This window comes from Actinia tenebrosa, unplaced genomic scaffold (assembly GCF_029948245.1).
Source record: "Actinia tenebrosa isolate PJP-AT-01 unplaced genomic scaffold, QUT_ActTen_1.0 PGA_scaffold7__59_contigs__length_16204524, whole genome shotgun sequence".
NCBI classification, from domain to species: domain Eukaryota; kingdom Metazoa; phylum Cnidaria; class Anthozoa; order Actiniaria; family Actiniidae; genus Actinia; species Actinia tenebrosa.
This window is the reverse complement of record NW_028292584.1, coordinates 8798209-8816982: the sequence shown is the minus strand read 5'-3', so window position 1 is coordinate 8816982 and position 18774 is coordinate 8798209. Positions and strand designations below refer to the sequence as shown.

The 18774-nt window shown below is 37.1% G+C and overlaps 5 protein-coding genes across 5 annotated transcripts; 2 read left to right on the top strand and 3 right to left on the bottom strand.

The window, feature by feature from the left end:
• Positions 1-1713: 1713 nt before the first annotated feature.
• On the bottom strand, positions 1714-3548 carry LOC116300258 (myosin regulatory light polypeptide 9). The gene is made up of 2 exons (XM_031709085.2): positions 2951-3548; positions 1714-2077 (listed from the first exon to the last, which is right to left on the bottom strand). The coding sequence occupies exons 1-2, from the start codon at positions 3392-3394 to the stop codon at positions 1979-1981; spliced, it is 543 nt and encodes a 180-aa protein (XP_031564945.1). The 5' UTR covers positions 3395-3548; the 3' UTR covers positions 1714-1978.
• A 1156-nt stretch (positions 3549-4704) lies between these two features.
• On the top strand, positions 4705-10424 carry LOC116300256 (uncharacterized). The gene is made up of 6 exons (XM_031709081.2): positions 4705-4948; positions 5425-5533; positions 6024-6083; positions 6902-7063; positions 7420-7504; positions 9055-10424. The coding sequence occupies exons 1-6, from the start codon at positions 4791-4793 to the stop codon at positions 9309-9311; spliced, it is 831 nt and encodes a 276-aa protein (XP_031564941.1). The 5' UTR covers positions 4705-4790; the 3' UTR covers positions 9312-10424.
• Positions 10398-11601, bottom strand: LOC116300257 (uncharacterized). Its single transcript, XM_031709084.2, has one exon. It carries the CDS (start codon positions 11381-11383, stop codon positions 10544-10546), a length of 840 nt encoding a protein of 279 aa, XP_031564944.2. The 5' UTR covers positions 11384-11601; the 3' UTR covers positions 10398-10543.
• A 439-nt stretch (positions 11602-12040) lies between these two features.
• On the bottom strand, positions 12041-18765 carry LOC148905505 (uncharacterized). The gene is made up of 3 exons (XM_089040054.1): positions 17751-18765; positions 17287-17444; positions 12041-17140 (listed from the first exon to the last, which is right to left on the bottom strand). The coding sequence occupies exons 1-3, from the start codon at positions 17783-17785 to the stop codon at positions 15807-15809; spliced, it is 1527 nt and encodes a 508-aa protein (XP_088896180.1). The 5' UTR covers positions 17786-18765; the 3' UTR covers positions 12041-15806.
• LOC148905506 (uncharacterized) lies at positions 13319-15526 on the top strand. Its single transcript, XM_089040055.1, has 4 exons — positions 13319-13431; positions 13747-13897; positions 14062-14237; positions 14459-15526. The coding sequence occupies exons 1-4, from the start codon at positions 13397-13399 to the stop codon at positions 15489-15491; spliced, it is 1395 nt and encodes a 464-aa protein (XP_088896181.1). The 5' UTR covers positions 13319-13396; the 3' UTR covers positions 15492-15526.
• Positions 18766-18774: the final 9 nt, after the last annotated feature.

Sequence of the window (18774 nt, the reverse complement as noted above, 5' to 3'; positions counted from 1 at the left end):
CCAATATCACTGTTTACTTTGTGCTCTTTTTTCTTATTTTGATACAGAATTTCTTCTTCAGATTGGGATCCTAAACCTGTCAAATAAAAACTTGGTTTCTTCAAAGAAGGAAACGGTTTTCCCTCGTCTTTCTTTGAATCCATTTTTGCTGTTCTGTCGCTTGCACTGTGTCTCCTCATCTTTTCCTCGGCATGAAATCTTGAAAATATTTCTTGATGCTTAACTGGTATCCTCGAAACGTCTGCTAGTATCCTAGAAGAATTTCCACACTTTGTGGAAGAGGTTTTATGAAGGATTTTGGAACCGTAAGCTTCTTTTCCTCCAGCCGTCAGAGTTCCCCCAGATTTTACGTTTGTAAAAGAATTTTTCTTGTCACTAGGCAACGCTGTGACAACAAATCTCGAGAAAGGACTTGACGGATTTCCACTAAAAGGCGGTTTTATTTTTTGATTTAGCTCAAAATTAACCACTTTTGTGTTTCCAAAACTGTATTTACTGTCTTGCGACGATCTTTTCGCTGTTGTGCTATGTAAACACGATGATTTTTCAACTAAGTAAAGATCATTATTTAAAGTGTCATCTTTGAGTATTTGCCTTCTCTTGCTAGAAATTCGTTGCAATTTTTCTGATTCATTTTTCTCACTGACCACCACGTTTGTCGATAATATTTCCCTAGGTATCTCTGTCTTTTTCTGTTCAATTCGAGCATCTTCCATCAGAGGTAGAATACGCGTATTTTCACACGTTTTCTTCTTCACAGCAATTATCCTCTGCTGCTTATCAAACGCCACTTCATTCGTTCTCATCATCTCATAGCCATACAACTTATTTTTCAACAGCCGGCCCTGTTAGCTTCATTGAATTACACTCTAAAAAAAATCGTGTCTCAATAAAAAGCATAAATTATCTCGCATTTTTACGGATGAAATTTCGAATTTCTGGCTTAATTCCTTGGATGGTAACGATTCATTTTCACACATTATGACAAATATCGGATCCAACACATTTCTCTAATCGCTTCTCTTTCTCAGTCTACTGTTTATTTTCGTTGTCTATTGTTCGAGTATTTACATATTTATTAATTTGGTTTGTCGTCTAGCCATTTCATTTATCTACCTGCTGTAAGCAGGTGCCGAGTTCGGAAGCTGTTTCGTTTAGCTTCATTTAAAAACGGAAGTCGGATGGTAATTCAGTTTATTTTTTCTGTGGAAAAAATAAATTTTCTCTGTATTGACCACATACAGCTTTTGTTCACAGTTAGGCTTTTGTGATGTAGTCTTTAGTTCGAAATTGTTTCCGACATTATGAAATTAAAACAATATGTACAAAAACTGAAACATCTTTGATGTTTGTGTACAATGCTTTTCTCGTCATCTTCTCTTGTTATGTACACCAACATGGCTGTCATGCCTCTATTTTTGGTTAGCATGTGACGTTATCACTGCCATGTTGGTGTACCGTTAACCAAAGATTTCTTGTGAGCTTCTCTCGCTACGTACGCAAACATGGCTGCCATGCCTCTATTCCTTGCAATTTTTTAACATGTGACACCATCACCGCCATTTTGGTGTACCAACATAGATGCCGTGTCTATGTTGTACATTTCTTTACCCTTATTAGGAAAAGTTTGCTTTCGATTGGCTTGGAAAAACAACCAATCAGAGACGCACAGCACAGACCATTAACAAAACAATAACTATACCATAGCCTTAGTTTAACTATTTAACAAATTTATATTTATTTATTGACAAATTAATTCAGCAATACAATTTAAATTGATGGATTTATCCAAAAGCGTAGACAAAAAATACCGCTGGGGTGCCTGTGGCTGCACTTTCTATAGACCTTTTCTGGAGTAACGAACGAGGTGCATTATGGTCTACTTTGGGTTAAAACATCTTTGGTTCACCATGCCTTATATGATGGTGTTTGTAACCATGCTAGACCACAATGCATCATTTTCGTGAGTGAACAGATCTCATTCCTGACTGCCGTACTTCAACAGCCGAATGACGTCATCACATCGGAATTTGCCATTCTCGTCTGTGATGGAGCCATGGAGGAAAATCTCATCAACCTTTGGAAGATAAAAAAGATAGAAATGAATCTTTTGTTAAGAGTGAAGGGGATCGTTTTTAGGAATTCAAGCACGGCTAACACCAGTCACAGCTACGTTAAACCCTGAAACAACCTCTGGGCTGATCTACGTCAAGGCACGGCTTACTCACAGATTGAACCCTGGAACAACCTCTGGGCTGATCTACGTCAAGGCACGGCTAACTCAAAAATTGAACCCTGGAACAACCTCTGGGCTGATCTAAGTGAGGGCATGGCTAACTCACAGATCGAAGCCTGAAACAACCTCTGGGCTGATCTAAGTGAGGGCATGACTAACTCACAGATCAAACCCTGAAACAACCTCTGGGCTGATCTAAGTCAGGGCATGACTAACTCACAGATCAAACCCTGAAACAACCTCTGGGCTGATCTAAGTCAGGGCATGTTTAACTCACAGATCAAACCCTGAAACAACCTCTGTGCTGATCTAAGTCAGGAGACTAGCTCGATCACAGATGCTGAATTGCAATTTAGATTTAGTGTCTTAGGTTTGGCAGGGGTGGGGAGGGGGGAAACCGGAGAAAATTTGGGGAAAACCCCTCGAATCAAGGGAGAGATGAGTTATAGATTATTCCATCACCACTACTACCACCATCATCAACATGTTCATCATCATCATCAGCAACATCAACATCATCACCATTATCATCACTATTATCATTATCATCATCATCGTTACTATCATCACCCCCATCATCATCATCGTTACTATCATCATCATCATCATAATCGTTACTATCAACATCACCATCATCGTTACTATCATCATCATCGTTATCAATATACGTATGACATCTAAGCCTCATTTTCATGTACACACTAATGAACGCACCTGTTGATGTGTCAGCCTCGATCCCATGGTGGTCAACAGCTCACGGAACTCCGCCAGATCAATAAACCCATTTCCGGTTTCATCAAAACACGAGAAAGCGTTTTTTATGAGTTCCTCCGAGTCAACGCATTCCATCTGTTCCCCAAACATCGCCATAAAATGTACCAAGTCAGACGGCACAGGCATCTCTTTCAGCATCTCTCGAATCTCTGACTCCGTAGGGTTTTGGCCCAACGACACAAGGATGTCATTCAGATCTTTCTTGCTGATCTCTCCGTCTCGGTCTTGGTCGATAAAGTTGAAAGCTTCTTGGAGTTCTTCAATTTGTTGAGTATCGAAGTGCGACAAAATTCCTTGTTTTCGTTTCATAGTCGAGTTCAATCTAGATCTTCGTCGCGACTGGATTTTCGCAGCATCGTCGCTTCTGTCTCTCTTCTTAAACATCGTCTTTAGCTTCAAAACTGATTCTGGTTTACGAGTAAAATTTTTCAAACCAGTTATTCTCTTCAAAATGAGCCACACTTTTCAAGGAAATTCAAAGACTTTTGATTTAACAATATGCTTAATTTGTTAAAATTTTAAAGGAATAAAGATAAACTTATTAATAATTTTGGTTAAAAGCCAGATGATTGCTGCTTGTCCCTACACACTGCACACTGATTGGCTCGAATAAAATGATTGACAAGCGCTGTGATTGCTTGCTTGCTCAAAAATAAAAATATCGGGGGGGCAAGGACGTAAATTTGAATATAGAGGGAACGTGGTAAATGTCCAAACAAAGACATGGGTGTTTTCCCGCGTTCAATGAATAAACATCTTTGCTTTGGGCGTCTGTTTGGGCGTAACGTTTTCCCATTTCAAACATTCCAAACAAACAAAGATTCTTATTCTCAAGAGAATGACACGTGGTCTGGAATGAAAAAAAATTGCGCCGAAGGTAATAAAAGAGGTCTTTTCCACCAAAGGGATCCCAAGCATGTCATTTTCACCCCAAAGCAAACGTTAACGTGCTCAACAGCTTTGCTTTCTAACATCGTGTTTAGCGAGACTACATTGAGGTCAAAACCTGTGCCAATTGTTTGAAAAGATCAATTCAAGCATGTATTTACTCTTCAATTTGCATGCTGTTGTGGTCAATGAATCTCCATTTCGTCTGTCTTTTGACAATGTTTTAACAGCTTGATGCTGCAGGGATGGAGAACAATGGCATTTTATATATAAAACGCCGGTAAAAGCCTTTCAAAATTCCAACAACAACAAAAACAAAAACAAAAAAACAACAAAAAAAAAACATTAATTCTTTTAAAGAAAACAAATTTAAGCTTTTCCCAAAAATTCGGAATTTAAAAGTTTTATATTTTAAGACTTAGAAGAGTTTCGGTTTTCTTCCCCGGTGAAAAGTAAAAGTAATGGCAACCATATATTCTCCTCTTTCCTCTCTTAAGACAAATGAACTGGTGATTTGTTTACGATCGAGAACTGAACCAAATCGATCAATTGTTACGTACCCCTCCCCCGATGGGGAAAGTTTGGTAGCTGTGTTTCTCACCCGTCCGTCCAAGACAGATGGTAAACATCGCTGAACGCTTTGTTATTTAGCATCAGCACAATGAAAACGAAACACGTGGAGAAAAGCCATTATATGTCATTTATCTATAAACCGAAACCACGTAGCTTCATCACAAACTTCCAGTTGATGTCATTGAAACAACGTGTGGGGTTCCTGTGTAGCACAGGAAGCCCACAAAAGCAAAAAACATTAACTTGAAACGCCTGGCACAAAAGGTTTTTTAAGGGGGAAAGAGGAAAGAAAGAAAGATTTCTTGTCGTTTTTGTCTCGATGAGCGCGAATAATGGTGTAGAAGTTATCATAAAGCTCGGAGGTAGTGCTATTACGTATAAAAATGAATTGGAAAAGGAAAACTTGGTGGCTTTTGCGAAAGCTGCGAGGATTGCTGCTGGTTTGAAGGGAACTTGCATCATAGTTCACGGAGCAGGGTAAAAATGTTTTTAAAACGATTCTTTTTGCTTGGAAGCCGAGTTTAGTAGTATTTGCACGTTTTGATAGGAATTGTTGCACATGATTATTGGTAGTTGAGACCCAAATAATATCAAAAAAAAAGCAACAAAAATTGAATTGCCATCATCATCATCACCATCATCATTACCATCATCTTTACCATCATTATTACCATCATCATCATTACAATTGCCATCATTATTGCCATCATCATCTCTAAGATCATCACCATCATCAATACGTTACCATCAATACCATCATCAGCATCATTTTCACTATTAGATCTTAAAGATCATCACCATCATCATCATCACTATCAACATCATCAGCGTCATTATCACTAAGATCAGCATTATCAGCATCATCAACATCAACATCATCATTATCATTATTATGTTACTTACCTTAAAAATAATAACATGATCAATAAACCTACCTTAACTTAACGTCTCAGGTCTTTTGGCCATTTCCAAGCACATGAATATGGAGTTGCCAAAGGATTTGGTTGTGATGTAGATCATACAAGAATAGGGTTTGCAATGACAAGATTGTCTGTAACAAAGGTATATAGAAAATACAATATATATTGACAGGGAATTTAGAACACAGTTTGGGATAACAGTAAAAATGTTGGAAAGATGAGCAAAAATACAACGTGCTTTCTTTATCGTAATTTCAATAATATTTAATCATCAATTAAAATAATTAATTTAATAATTAATTTTTTCAAAAACTTTGAACGATTTTTAAAATATAATTAAGAATTTCCTCATATCCAGTGCAAACAATAATCTGTGAAACACTAATTACTAAATAGTACGAAATAATGCTAATTAAACAATAGAAAACAATGGAATTTGCATGAAATTGTGCTATTTAGTATTACTAAAGGCTCGCGGTTATATTGTTTGCACTCTATATATAGTCTTTGATTAATTAGTTTTTACTTAGTTTATTGTGAAGTTTTTTTATTTTTTTACTTTAGTTTTATTATTTGAATTCACAAATTTACTACAGTGTTCTTTGATTACATTTCATTCTGGTTTACTCTAGCTCAATCACAAAGTTACTGAATTCTTTGTCAGTCAAGGCATACCAGCTATTGGTCTCTCTGTAAGTAAAAATCCTATATTATTCCATGTTGGGATGTACAACAGAAAAGCCCTGTGTGACTAAATGATTTTTTGTGTTGATTTCTTGCTAGTATCCAGTGACATTTTATTTATTATTATATTTTACTTGTTTTTATATATCAATATATTTATATTATTGTGTATTTTTTTTTTCTTTTTAAATATTTTTATCATAGCTATTTATTCTTTAGCTCGCTCAAACTAGCACTTGTGTGCCATCATATTTAGTGAGAATAAATAAAGATTCATTATTATTATTATTATTATTATTATTTTACTTATAAAGTTTATGTAGATTGGGTGAAAATTTCAGCTAAAATATGTGCACTTCCTAAAATCTAAAACTAAATCCCCTACGTGGGGGTCAAAACAATTGAACATATTATCATAAAAGATTTCAATCCTCAAGAGAAGGGAATTCTTAAAATATTTTGACCCTTAGATTGAGCTGCTTTGATGCCACATGCAAGGGGTCTATACCTTCTTGAACTCTTAGGCCTGTCCACACTATGCCTGATAAATTGGAATCTGAATTTTCAAACCAAAACCGAAAAAAAAGTTTTCCCTCCACACTACTACGGCTAACCGGCGTTTTCAAATTGTTCCACTCTGGAGACCGTATTCGAAAAAAATTGTTTTTGGTGAATCGCCTGGACTAGTGTGGACGGTAGGCCTAAGTGAATAAATAAAAATTCAGATTCAAATTTATCCGGCATAGTGTGGACAGGGCCTTAGACTCTTGTTAAGTTGCTGGACTTATATGTCCTGGTTCTTAATGTACATTTATCAATCTTATAGCCATGTGGGACCTGGTTAACCTCGTCAGGTCACGTGACAACAGCAGTTGTTGATAATCTGGCCAAACTGGTTTTTGCTGGTTTTGTACCTGTTTTGCATGGAGATTGTGTCCTTGATACTGATCAAGGCTGTGCAATACTTAGTGGTGATAAGATTATTGAGGTAATGTAGAACAAATATCAGTTGCACCCACCACTACCTCCTTAAGGAAACATAACAAATAAATGGATGACTGAAAGATGGTTACATGTTTCATTTTTCTTCCCTGCATCCATCTATCCATCCATGCATCCATTTATTCACCCATCCATCCATCCATTCATCCACCCATCTATCCATCCATCCCTTCATCTATTCTTCCACCCATTCATTCTTCATCCATCCATTCATGCATCCATTCCTTCCTACCTTCCTTCCTTCCTTCCTTCCTCCCTCCCTCCCTCCCTCCATCCGTCTACCTTTATTCCTTTACATTTTTTCTTTTCTTTTGCAATTCACTTCATTCTTTTATAATCTAGAGACTTGTTCAAGAACTGCAGCCAAAGAGGGTAGTGTTCCTGACAGATGTGAAAGGCATTTATGACAGACCACCAGAAGAACAAGGTACATAAAAATGATAAACCCACGAACAAAAACAAAGAAAAGATCTCTTGTATGTGACGTCAAAGAAGCTCAATTTGGAGGACAAAACAAAAGAATTTCAATCTCCTGAGAATCGGAAACCTATTGTTTTGCCCTCCAAATTGAGCTGCATTCCGAAGTGCTTTAAGGGATCTATTTACAACTTTTTCGAAAAAGGTTTTTTGGAGGTTTCGTTGCATATTAAATACCAAGCCCGGAATGCAACATTCACGACTGGTGAATGCAATCAGTCTTCACGTCTTTCTGGCCTATTTTTTCTGTTCTGACTGAGGCTATATGGTTTGCAGCATGCAACGAAAGCTTCACCATCCTTATTCGAAATAACTGTAGGAATCCGAAGATTTTAAATATATTTGAATAAGTTTGAAAATCTACTTCCGTAATTTCATGGCTCCAAGCTTCAAGTTTTGGCTTCCTAAAAAAATATAATAGCTACTAACCTCAATTATCGTGTTGTTGAGGAAAATAAGAACGCGAGGTTTCTGCTATCTCCACAACTTCTAGACGTCTTGGTAAAGGTTTACTATCTCTGGCTGTTATGAATATGAAGAAAGAAAGAAGCCTAAACGCCCATAAATGTGTGTCTGAGTGTGTCTTGGTCGATAAACACTATTGATTCTCGACTACAGACTCTTTTGTACGGTTTTTTAAAAATCAAATAGAGCGTTTTCCAGGGCTGTCAACCCCCGAGATTTTCAAATCTGGAGAATTAATAGGGAAGGGACATGACGTCACAGCGCGTCAAAAAAGCGCGCGAATAGACGTCTTTGGCTTTGTAACATTTGATGTGATTGGATTATTTCTGACCAATCAGATTATCGCTTATATCAAATGGCCTGCTTGCAAAAACAGTTCATGAGGAACGTTTTGATTTTGTTAGCGATATAAAATAACACAAACAACATGAAATAATTGGAATTTCATGGTTGTGAAAGTCTAGTCTCACAAGACAAGAAATGGTCAGCTTCGGGGATTATCCGGGAGATTTGATACTCTAATCTGGAGACCAGGAGACACGGTCTAAAATCTGGAGACTCCCGGTTTATCTGGGAGAGTTGACAGCCCTGGTTTTCACTCAGTCCTTAGAGAGTTAACTGACGATAAAAATGGCGGCCATACAGGTGCACCCTTTGTCAAAGGTACACCAATATGGCGGCTGTGACGTCATGTGAACACGCTGTATAGGCCGCTGGCATGGTGGTGTCTACACCTACATGAGTCTGAGCAAAAGAAAGAGTGTAAGGAATGTAGGTACTTTTAGTTAATGAGGACATAATGAAAATGTCCTATTTGCAAAAGTCAACTGTAATGTAAAGAATGTGCAACTTGGACAAGTACGCAATTTTTTGAAATCCCACGGACTTTTAATGGTATTTGTGAATAGCTGACTCCATTATGAACGAGCCTAAACCTGTGCTAAATGAGTCTGTGGTCTCCAAAATTAAGTGATGTAAGAATAGGAAAGAGAATGATTATAGAACTGAGAATGAAAAAAATGTCTTTTTTCTCAGGTGCAGTTTTACTTCAACAAATCAATGTAACCAAAGATGGCGACATTTCAGTTCCCATAGCAACAAACATACTCGGCCATGACGTCACAGATGGAGTGAAGGGAAAACTGAAGTCTATTAGTAATATCGTAATAAGCTCTAATGGGCTTACCAAAGTATTTGTAGCGAATATACTATCAGACTCGGCTTACAGGACATGCATAGAGGGTTGTACCTCACAGGGGGAGGGGACAGAGATCAAATTGGCAGTGGAGTAGACGGTGGGGGGGAGGGGGCAGGGGTGGAAGAATTTGCTTTTGATTTGTATGCGGTTTTCTTCCAATTATGTGCGCTTTTCTGAGGTTAGAGTCAAAAAATATTGTCCTTATGTTGTATCCCAACGAGGACCAATTATGCATGAGCAAAGCTTCAATCTAAGGAACTAAGCCAAAAGATCGAATTGGAATTTAGTAAATTTAGAAATTAGTTTTGTAGAAGGAAGAAAACAGCGGAATACCTGGAAAGAATCCTTGAAAAACATGAGGGAACCAACAAGCAACTGTACTGTCATAGATGAAGGGTGTTAGAATCGAACCATAGTACGTGGTGACGCATTAGAGGCGCGCCCTATCTCAGGAAGTCTGCTTCTTAGATTGACTGTCTTCTGTCTGTCTGTCGTTCATCTTTGTGCGCGTAGTTTGTGCAGTCCCTAGTTTGTCTGTCTGTCGTGCATCTTCACCTTGTGTAGTTTGTGCAGTCCCTAATTTGTCCGTCTGTCGTGCATCTTCGCCTTGTGTAGTTTGTGCGGTCCCTAGTTTGTCTGCCTGTCTTTGCGTCTTCGTGTTGTTAGTTTGTGCGGTCCCTAGTTTGTCTGCCTGTCTTTGCGTCTTCGTGTTGTTAGTTTGTGCGGTCCCTAGTTTGTCTGCCTGTCTTTGCGTCTTCGTGTTGTTAGTTTGTGCGGTCCCTAGTTTGTCTGCCTGTCTTTGCGTCTTCGTGTTGTTAGTTTGTGCGGTCCCTAGTTTGTCAGTCTGTCTTTGCGTCTTCGTGTTGTTAGTTTGTGCGGTCCCTAGTTTGTCTGCCTGTCTTTGCGTCTTCGTGTTGTTAGTTTGTGCGGTCCCTAGTTTGTCTGCCTGTCTTTGCGTCTTCGTGTTGGTAGTTTGTGCGGTCCCTAGTTTGTCTGCCTGTCTTTGCGTCTTCGTGTTGTTAGTTTGTGCGGTCCCTAGTTTGTCTGTCTGTCCGCACACTGTTCTGCTTCTTACAATCTGTCATAAACATAGCTTCGATGTTTTTATCTTTGAGAATATTTATTAATTCCTTTATTATACACAATACATTTCGTAGAAAAAAACATTTGTAAAACAAAAAAATAAAATATTATTTACAAACCGCAATGATGATATTTTAAAATTATATTTTTTGAATTTAATCTGGTTTTAAAACTTCTCATAAGTTCATCTTTTCACTTGTTTCCTTTCCTTGGATTTAGATTCTAATGATATCTATACTTTTTTTAGACTTTCCTGTCCCAGAATTCAGCATCCCACATGTCATCTTTGTCACTCTCGCTGTCCGATGCATAGAAGTGTGAATCGACTTCCAGATCAAACACACGAACGCATTCCTGCATTTGCTTGGCTGCCCTTTGTCGGACTTTCTGGGCTTGTGCTTCACGTTGTCGCTGTTTTCTGACAACCTTGCTAACAGCTTTTTCTCTTTTGGTTTGAGCTTCTTTCAATTTTCTGTCACTCTGCACCAAAGTCTGCTGTGCTTTGGCGAAGTTCTGCGCTTCAGCTATCTTGCTGCGTGTGTTGTTGGAGGACTTTTTAGCTTTGGTTTTAACGCCTTCGAGCTGAGCTTGTCTGTTCTCGTCGGCCTTGGCCAGCTTTTCGTTTATTTTTGCAATCTTATTCAATTTTTCTTCTTCTTCTGCTAATTTCTTTTCCCGCGCTTGCAAAGATTTCAAGGCGGCGGCTTTTCTTATCTTTTCCAGCTGCTTGTTTCTGTTCTCTTCTGCCTGTGCCTGCTTCTCAAGCAGCATCTCTCTTGTCAGGACGGGCAACTTCGGGTCTCTTGCCAGTCTTCGTGGACAGCTTGCTTTCAGCCCCTTTTGCACAATATTGCCATCCAAATTCAGATCGTATGCAACGCAAGCTGGCGTTTCACATCCTCTATTCTCGGTATCCAGGAACAAGAGACTTGATCCGGTTTGTATGGCGATTTCTTTCTGGAGGAGAGCTTTTTCTTTCTCGATTTGGATTTTGGCTCTTCTGAGGACCTCTAGTTCGAAAGGACATGGTACAGGCGCTACTTTGTTATTGCGCTTAAATTTAGACTGAAATGTTCCGCACATTTTGAACAATAAAAATCACTTGATAATCAAACACGTCTTGTCAATTCAACTACTTGAAACAATCTAATTTTTAATTGGATATGACGTCGTTTAATTTTATTATTACGTCACTAAGCTAAGCGCGCGCTAATATTTTGAAGCGTGCTAGGCATTCTGGGTAGAATCTAAATCTCTAAATCAACATTAATTTTTTTTCCGTAATGAAATTAAAGAAACAAATAATGAAGGGATAAAAAGAAAATAAAGAGAAAGGAAAGGAGATGAAAGAAAAGAGATGGATAAGGAAGGGAAGTGAAGAAAAGGAAAAGAAAGAGAATTGACTCAAAGGATAGGAAAATGAATGGAAGGAATGGAATGGGAAGAAAGTAGAAAGAAGACATCACCCCAAGTAAAAAAAATATATATACACCTATTTCAAAAAACCTTGTCATCGCCAAAGGCGATAAGCAATAGGCGATAGGTGAAAAGCAATAGGAGATAGGTTATTGCAAGATCCAAGAATAGCTGGAATGACTTGTGTTTCTGCTTCTTATTCTCGTCAAGAACATGGACCTTAGTGTTAAGACCAATCGCCTATTGCCCTTATCGATGACAAAGTTTATTGAAATAGGTATATATATAAAAAGAAAAAAAGGAAAAGGAAAACTGCATTACCAATTCAGAAACAAGATATTTTTTATTTCAGAACTAATAACTTCATCACCCCTTTTTAAAAATCGTTTTGAAAATTTACCATATTTAATTAGATCCTAATTTAAAGTATTTACCCTAACTTTAGTTCGTTAACATGCTTTACGTAATCGAGCTCATGACTTGAGGAGGGGACGGGGAGGGGAATTTCACAAAACGGCTGCGAAATAAAACTATCCTATAGTCTTTTAAAGAAAAACAGGACTGATTTTTGTTACGGTATAAACCAAACTAATGCATATGAGACGTTCCGAGGTTGTGGGAAAAACTGGGTTGAGTTGACATTCCAGTGCATTGTGGGGCGTGTATTTTGTCCCCCAAAACAGCCCAAAATGCACTTCAATCTCGACCCAGCTTTTTCCTCAACCTTAGCCTGTCTAATACCGAAACATGTCAGCAAAACTCAAAGTTGTGTTTTTCTGAAAAATACTTTTGAAATTCCTGCTTCACATGCAGACCTTTTGGAATAGTAAATGAAAATTAGCTTCTATTAAGGTGACTATTTTAAAGGTCAAGTAAAATCGAAATAGCTGTTTGTTACAGCTCGACCTAATTTCATTATCAGCATGCGGTTTTTCGATATTTTAAGTTCTTATATTTATAACGTTTATACCTAGTTTCACAAAAATAATTATATATTTTTTCTCTTTTTTAGTGCAGCTTTTAAAATTTAAATAACCCACTTTCGGCATACAGTAACACTTTATCGGCTTTTTAGTGACATTGTGACACTGAAATGGCTTCTCATTGTCTCCGTTGGGTTCGCAACGACTCATTAAAATATGACATCTACCCTTTTCTATCATAATCGTACGAAATCTAGTATTAGTCTCCTGATTAGACTCATTTACTCAGGATTAGCAATCAATTTAGTATCACGAATAACAAATGCGCAACTTTAACAAAAATAAAAAATTCTTTGAAATTTCACTCTTACTAAACACACAAATTATGCTTTACAAAAAAAGGGCTAATATAATTCTAATATCTCGAAAGTGGGCTATTTCAAAAGAAGGAAATCTTAGTACGTCACTTCAAGACTCAAATGCGTACGTCATCGCCGCCATGTTGGTGGTGTTAACAAAATAAATAAATAAATAATGAATAAATAAATGGTATTTAAAAGTGGCAATTTTACAGAGTAGCGCTTCATCTACTGAAATTCTAATGGACGTTTGCATGATGGCGTCATTTTTACTACCGATACCAGAATCTCTTGCACACTTTCTTTTGTTCTGTACACTATCATCAATAGGCGACTTGCACTAAGAAATCACGTGACTTCTTGGATGGCAAACGCGCGCTATGTAAACAAACATCAAGATGGCCGCCGTCGCACCGGAAGGCGACAAAAACAGGTTAGTACAACCACTTAGACGTAACTTTTTAGCTTTTTTCTACCAAATATTGGTACCCATGGAGTCTTCAAGCATATTTTACTTTTCGATTGGTCCGAAAGAAAAATTCTTACGCTAATTTTTTCACCAAATCCAAAGCCGCTTCCTGTTTGTTATCGCAACTTTTTTTCGTGGTCTTTGACCTGGGACTTGCTTTTAAAGGGTTTTCCCCTAGAAAACTTTAAAAACAATACACTCTAAACACAGGACTTTATCCTTTGCTTTACTTTTCGCGAATTAAAATCGTCTTATTCCGAATTTTCACAATTCGTGTAGACCAACAAACAACTATGTTTGTTGTGTTCCTAAATGCACAAGCGATGGTCGACGTGATGATGGTTTGTCATTTCACCGCTTCCCTTGTCGAGAGGAAATAAGAAAACAGTGGATTGTTAAAATACGAAGAGACATCGGAGAAAACTTTAAGGTAAGATTTTACGTTGGTTACTGTTCATTACTAAATTTTTTACTAGATTTTATTGGTCAGTCTTATTTTACAGCGTCAAACTCGCTAAAAAATTTATTTGTATACAAAGCATATGTGAGCAGAAATAATTTACGAGTTTTTATGAATATTTATGCCTCGATTAGATAACATCGAACACCAGAGTATGTTCAAGACATTTTGACACTGATCAATATGAAGAAGAAAAGGATATATGTGGGCGCCGAAGATTAAAAAAGCATGCTATACCAACTCAGTTTGCATGGACCATCAACAAGCCTCCCAGACGCGTACTTGTGAGGAAGTTGCCAAATGCTGCTATGTAAGTAATAAACAATTCATGTTAATCATGCAAAGAGAAAGAGAAATCAAAACTTAACAAATGCTCTTGTTTTATCTTTTTCAGTACAATTTGCTTATTAGTTGTTTTATATATATGTTGCTTTAAAAATTAAAGAAAAATTTATAGACATATAACACTATATTGAATGAAAAACCCAAAATACTTTCCTTTTAATAGCATCATTATGCATTTGTTTGTAGAAACAGATATACAACTGGAACTGATGTTCTTGAAAATGAAATAACAAAACTAAAGAAGGAAATAGAAGACCTGAAGGCCAGATTATCTGCCATGAAGATCTACAAATTTGGATGTGAAAGATTCACAAATGATAGCAATTCCATCAAATTTTATACTGGATTTCCTTCATATCAGCATTTTATTTTATTTTATGAATTTGTGCAGCCCTCTGCAGAAACCATGACATACTACTATGGAAGTAATATATCAGTTGGGTGCCCAGGCAGCAAAAAAATGTTACTTATTGATGAACTATTCCTATTTTTGGTTAGAATAAGACTGGGGTTGAAACTATTTGACCTGTCACATAGGTTTAATGTCAGTGAGTCAACTGTAAGCCGTAAGATTATTACCTGGGCCAATTACTTGTACTTCTTCCTTGGGATGCAGCCTATTTGGTCTTCTTTTCACACTGTTAAACAGAATATGTCCCCCCTATTTAAAATGTTATACCCAACTACCCATTGCATTATTGATTGCACAGAAATAAAAGTGCAAGTCCCAACATCCCTGAAACTGCAATCCCAGATGTACAGCAACTACAAGAGCTCAACCACTCTTAAAGGCTTGATTGGAATCACACCAAATGGTGCAGTGTGCTTTGTCAGCTCTCTGTATACAGGCTCAATTTCAGACAAAGAAATAACTGCACAGTCCGGTATTTTAGATCTTTTAGAGCCCCATACTAGCATTATGGCTGATAAAGGCTTTGACATTGATGATCTTTTAGTGAACAAGACAGTAGATCTTAACATACCCCCTTACTTATTAGAAAATAGTCAACTTAAGCCACAAGAAGTCATAGACACAAAGAAAATAGCCATGTTAAGAATTCATGTTGAAAGGGCTATCCGAAGGATAAAAGAATTTCACATTTTTGATGGCATTGTTCCCCTATCTTTACTAGGAAGTGTTAACCAGTTGTGGACTGTGTCATGTTTGTTGACTAACTTCCAAGGCCCCTTAATAAGAAGGGATTCTTCAAGGGCCTAGGGTCTAAATTTATAATAAATATTCATGCCAATTTACTCAGTTTTATGGTAATATATATATAATGAAAACAAGAGTCATATAATTGGCAAAATAATTTAATTAAAATTGGTGCTCTTGAATTAATTCAACTTTTTATCTTTTCATGAAAAAGATTTCAATTGATATGAATTAATTTGAAATAAATTAATTGAATAAAATATATTGTAATAGTTGTTTTATGGCAATACTTATTAATAATATTTTTTACGTATTGCATAAATTATCCTTTTTTCAGTGTTATTTGAATTTACCTAAGAAATAACACAGATGATTGCATTATGTTATATAGTAAGTAAAATAAAAGGTATCAACTCTGTCTTTGCTCTCTTGAAAAAAATTTCTGTCAAATAGAATTCTCTCATGAAAATAAAGATCACTACTTACAAAGCAAAAAAAGTCACACCATTGTAAACAAGTAATAGCTAGCTGACATTGTATTTGGTAAAAAAACTCATGTTTTCGTTTAAGAGCAAAGTGATTGGTGTCCTTGTCAAAAGTTAAATAATTCACATCATGTAAGCTTTCAACATCTTTACATACAACTTTAATTTCAAGCAAACCAAAAGGACTCATAGCATTTTCAGTGGCTAGTTCCATGTCAAAGACCTTGCGATCAGGAGAACACCCTAACCATGGGCAAACAGGATGAATAACAAGACCACATGGATATAAGTTAACAGAACTGTTTTTTACTTTGGTTGCATAGTTATAGGCTGCATATGGTTCCATCTCAATTCCCTTCTTCATTGCTGCTGTTTGGACATGACGGGTTGGGTCTAGTTGCTTGCATAAAGACTTGAAGTTAGCTTGTCTTTTAGCTACTATGCCAAATTTACTGGCTGTTATTCTTTTCTTCCTTAAAGTGTGCCAAAGTTGACACTCACTTTGGTCTCTAGTTCTTTCTTCTAAATGAAAGGACATTTCCTCATCAACTCTTAAGGAGGTTAGTGTAGCTGATTGCTCAGCATTTAAACAGGAACTGAAATTATTGGTAAAAGAGGTGTTGCTGGTCAATGGTAAGGAAGGAAAATCAGTATTAGCATAATCATTAATGATATAGGAGGAAGTAAGCTTCTGTTGATAAGATAAAATGCAACCTATAGGAACTTTGCCAAATCTTGTAGAAATTGCAGGGAGGTTTGTATCAGACATGTCAGGTAAAAGGGTACATATGAGAGGTACAGGCTCTAGAGCTTTCAGGTTTTCTTTGAAAGTAGAGTCTAGCAGCAGGTATTGGGAGGCAGGGGAGTACAAAGAGCTCTTTATAGATTTAGTATAGTCCGCTCCTCTAGTTTTCTTGACAACCACTTGATCAACACATTCTGGCGTGATCTTTTTTCCCCTAGGAATATTCCACCTTTGTGCTGACATAGTGCAGGTAAGTTCATCGGGCAATGCTGTTAGACCCAGCTGCTTGCAGTGTGCAATCAATAGTAAAAGTGCCAGGGTATGTTGACAGGCTCCTCCTGCACCAGCCACGCACGAACATTTCCCATATAAATTCTTGTTTTCCAGTAGGCACACAATAAATACTGAATGTGGCTTCTCTGATTTTTTCATCGAGCGAAAACATTTACTCTCTATCGTTGCCTCTTCTTGACTATAGCGAACTAAGAGAAAAAGTCAAATTTTAACAGAGTCCATTGAATATACAAGCACGACAAAGTACAAGCCAGAGTTAACAACTAGTACAACAGCACAAGCATTGACCGTTTTTAAAGCTTTTTCGTACATTTTAATTCCCCAAAAAACTCACCTTTATAATCATGGAGATATCCTGTTTCGGCAAAAAATTTGTAGCCTTTTTTCAGACTCGTTGAACCTCCGCCAGTCTTTTTGGCAAATAACTCTACGTCGCCAAACGACAGTTCAGGCATCCTGGTAAGGTCAAGCGACCCTTTTTTCGCCGGCTCGCTAAAGAATTAGATCAATAACGATGAAATACGTCCTTGGAATGGAAATGTTTACTAACATTTCATGAGTCTGTGTATTGTTTTTAAAGTTTTCTAGGGGAAAACCCTTTAAAAGCAAGTCCCAGGTCAAAGACCACGAAAAAAAGTTGCGATAACAAACAGGAAGCGGCTTTGGATTTGGTGAAAAAATTAGCGTAAGAATTTTTCTTTCGGACCAATCGAAAAGTAAAATATGCTTGAAGACTCCATGGGTACCAATATTTGGTAGAAAAAAGCTAAAAAGTTACGTCTAAGTGGTTGTACTAACCTGTTTTTGTCGCCTTCCGGTGCGACGGCGGCCATCTTGATGTTTGTTTACATAGCGCGCGTTTGCCATCCAAGAAGTCACGTGATTTCTTAGTGCAAGTCGCCTATTGTCTTACCATTCTCATGAGGGAATACAAAATTAGAAAAAAAATTCGCGAAGCATCTTGGTAGTGGGAGTCAAATGACGCCATCATGCAAACGTCCATTGGAATTTAGGAGTTGATTTGACAAGACTTCTTAATATTATCCTTTGTTAACAACTCCAACATGGCCACCACTGCTTTGAAATTTAATCAACTCTCATGGTAATTCTTGCAACCATTAATAGAGCTTTAATTGCCCTATAACACTATGACGTCACATCAAAAATAATCTATTGTTTTAAGGCTAAGGATCATGGTCGCCAGAGGGGGTCAAATAGCAGCAAAACAAATTAAATCAAAATAAAAAATGGTTAATTATACGGGGAAAGGTGATAACAGATAAATGTTGTACTAAATATCCCATACGAAAGAAAATTTCTCCTAAATTCCTATTATTCTTGCCCATGTAAACAAGCTGTGACGTCATAATATTATAGGTCAAATCTCGCGTTCAAAATTCACACCAAAAATATTGTTCTCCAAATAACATCAATTCATACTCAAAACGGTCTTGATGTGACGTATGTTAAGCTAAATATATTATATTTCTTGTTGTACAAAGAAATATTTACAAAACTATTATTGCACAAAATTAATTTAATATTGTTAGCGAATTCATAATTTAGGTACAATGTATGACTCAAACATTCTTACCAGGCGTTCTTAACCATTCCATGGTTGAGGAAAAGACTGGTTCTAGTTGGCATTGCAGTGCATTATGGGACGTTTTATTTCTTAAGAGTCCCACAATGCAATGCAGTGCAAACTCGACCCAGTCTTTCCTCGACCTGCAAATAGCCCTTTAGCGGTTTTTCCAGCTAAATTTAAAATCGAGGTATTAACTGAATTTGGGGGTACACACCACCACCTAACCCCCCCACC

What these genes read in the sequence shown, in the direction of transcription:
- LOC116300257 (XM_031709084.2), bottom strand. Translation starts at nt 11,383, where the DNA reads ATGTGCGGAACATTTCAGTCTAAATTTAAGCGCAATAACAAAGTAGCG.
- LOC148905506 (XM_089040055.1), top strand. Translation starts at nt 13,397, where the DNA reads ATGGCCGCCGTCGCACCGGAAGGCGACAAAAACAG. An exon ending in CCGGAAGGCGACAAAAACAG is followed by an intron (nt 13,432 to 13,746) that starts GTTAGTACAACC and finishes CAATTCGTGTAG; the next exon opens with ACCAACAAACAACTATGTTT. An exon ending in ACATCGGAGAAAACTTTAAG is followed by an intron (nt 13,898 to 14,061) that starts GTAAGATTTTAC and finishes TGCCTCGATTAG; the next exon opens with ATAACATCGAACACCAGAGT.
- LOC116300258 (XM_031709085.2), bottom strand. Translation starts at nt 3,394, where the DNA reads ATGTTTAAGAAGAGAGACAGAAGCGACGATGCTGCGAAAATCCAGTCG. An exon ending in CGAGGCTGACACATCAACAG is followed by an intron (nt 2,078 to 2,950) that starts GTGCGTTCATTA and finishes TATCTTCCAAAG; the next exon opens with GTTGATGAGATTTTCCTCCA.
- LOC116300256 (XM_031709081.2), top strand. Translation starts at nt 4,791, where the DNA reads ATGAGCGCGAATAATGGTGTAGAAGTTATCATAAAGCTCGGAGGTAGT. An exon ending in ATCATAGTTCACGGAGCAGG is followed by an intron (nt 4,949 to 5,424) that starts GTAAAAATGTTT and finishes TTAACGTCTCAG; the next exon opens with GTCTTTTGGCCATTTCCAAG. An exon ending in GTGGTGATAAGATTATTGAG is followed by an intron (nt 7,064 to 7,419) that starts GTAATGTAGAAC and finishes TTTATAATCTAG; the next exon opens with AGACTTGTTCAAGAACTGCA.
- LOC148905505 (XM_089040054.1), bottom strand. Translation starts at nt 17,785, where the DNA reads ATGGCCGCCGTCGCACCGGAAGGCGACAAAAACAG. An exon ending in CCGGAAGGCGACAAAAACAG is followed by an intron (nt 17,445 to 17,750) that starts GTTAGTACAACC and finishes CTAATTCTTTAG; the next exon opens with CGAGCCGGCGAAAAAAGGGT. An exon ending in ATATCTCCATGATTATAAAG is followed by an intron (nt 17,141 to 17,286) that starts GTGAGTTTTTTG and finishes TTTTTCTCTTAG; the next exon opens with TTCGCTATAGTCAAGAAGAG.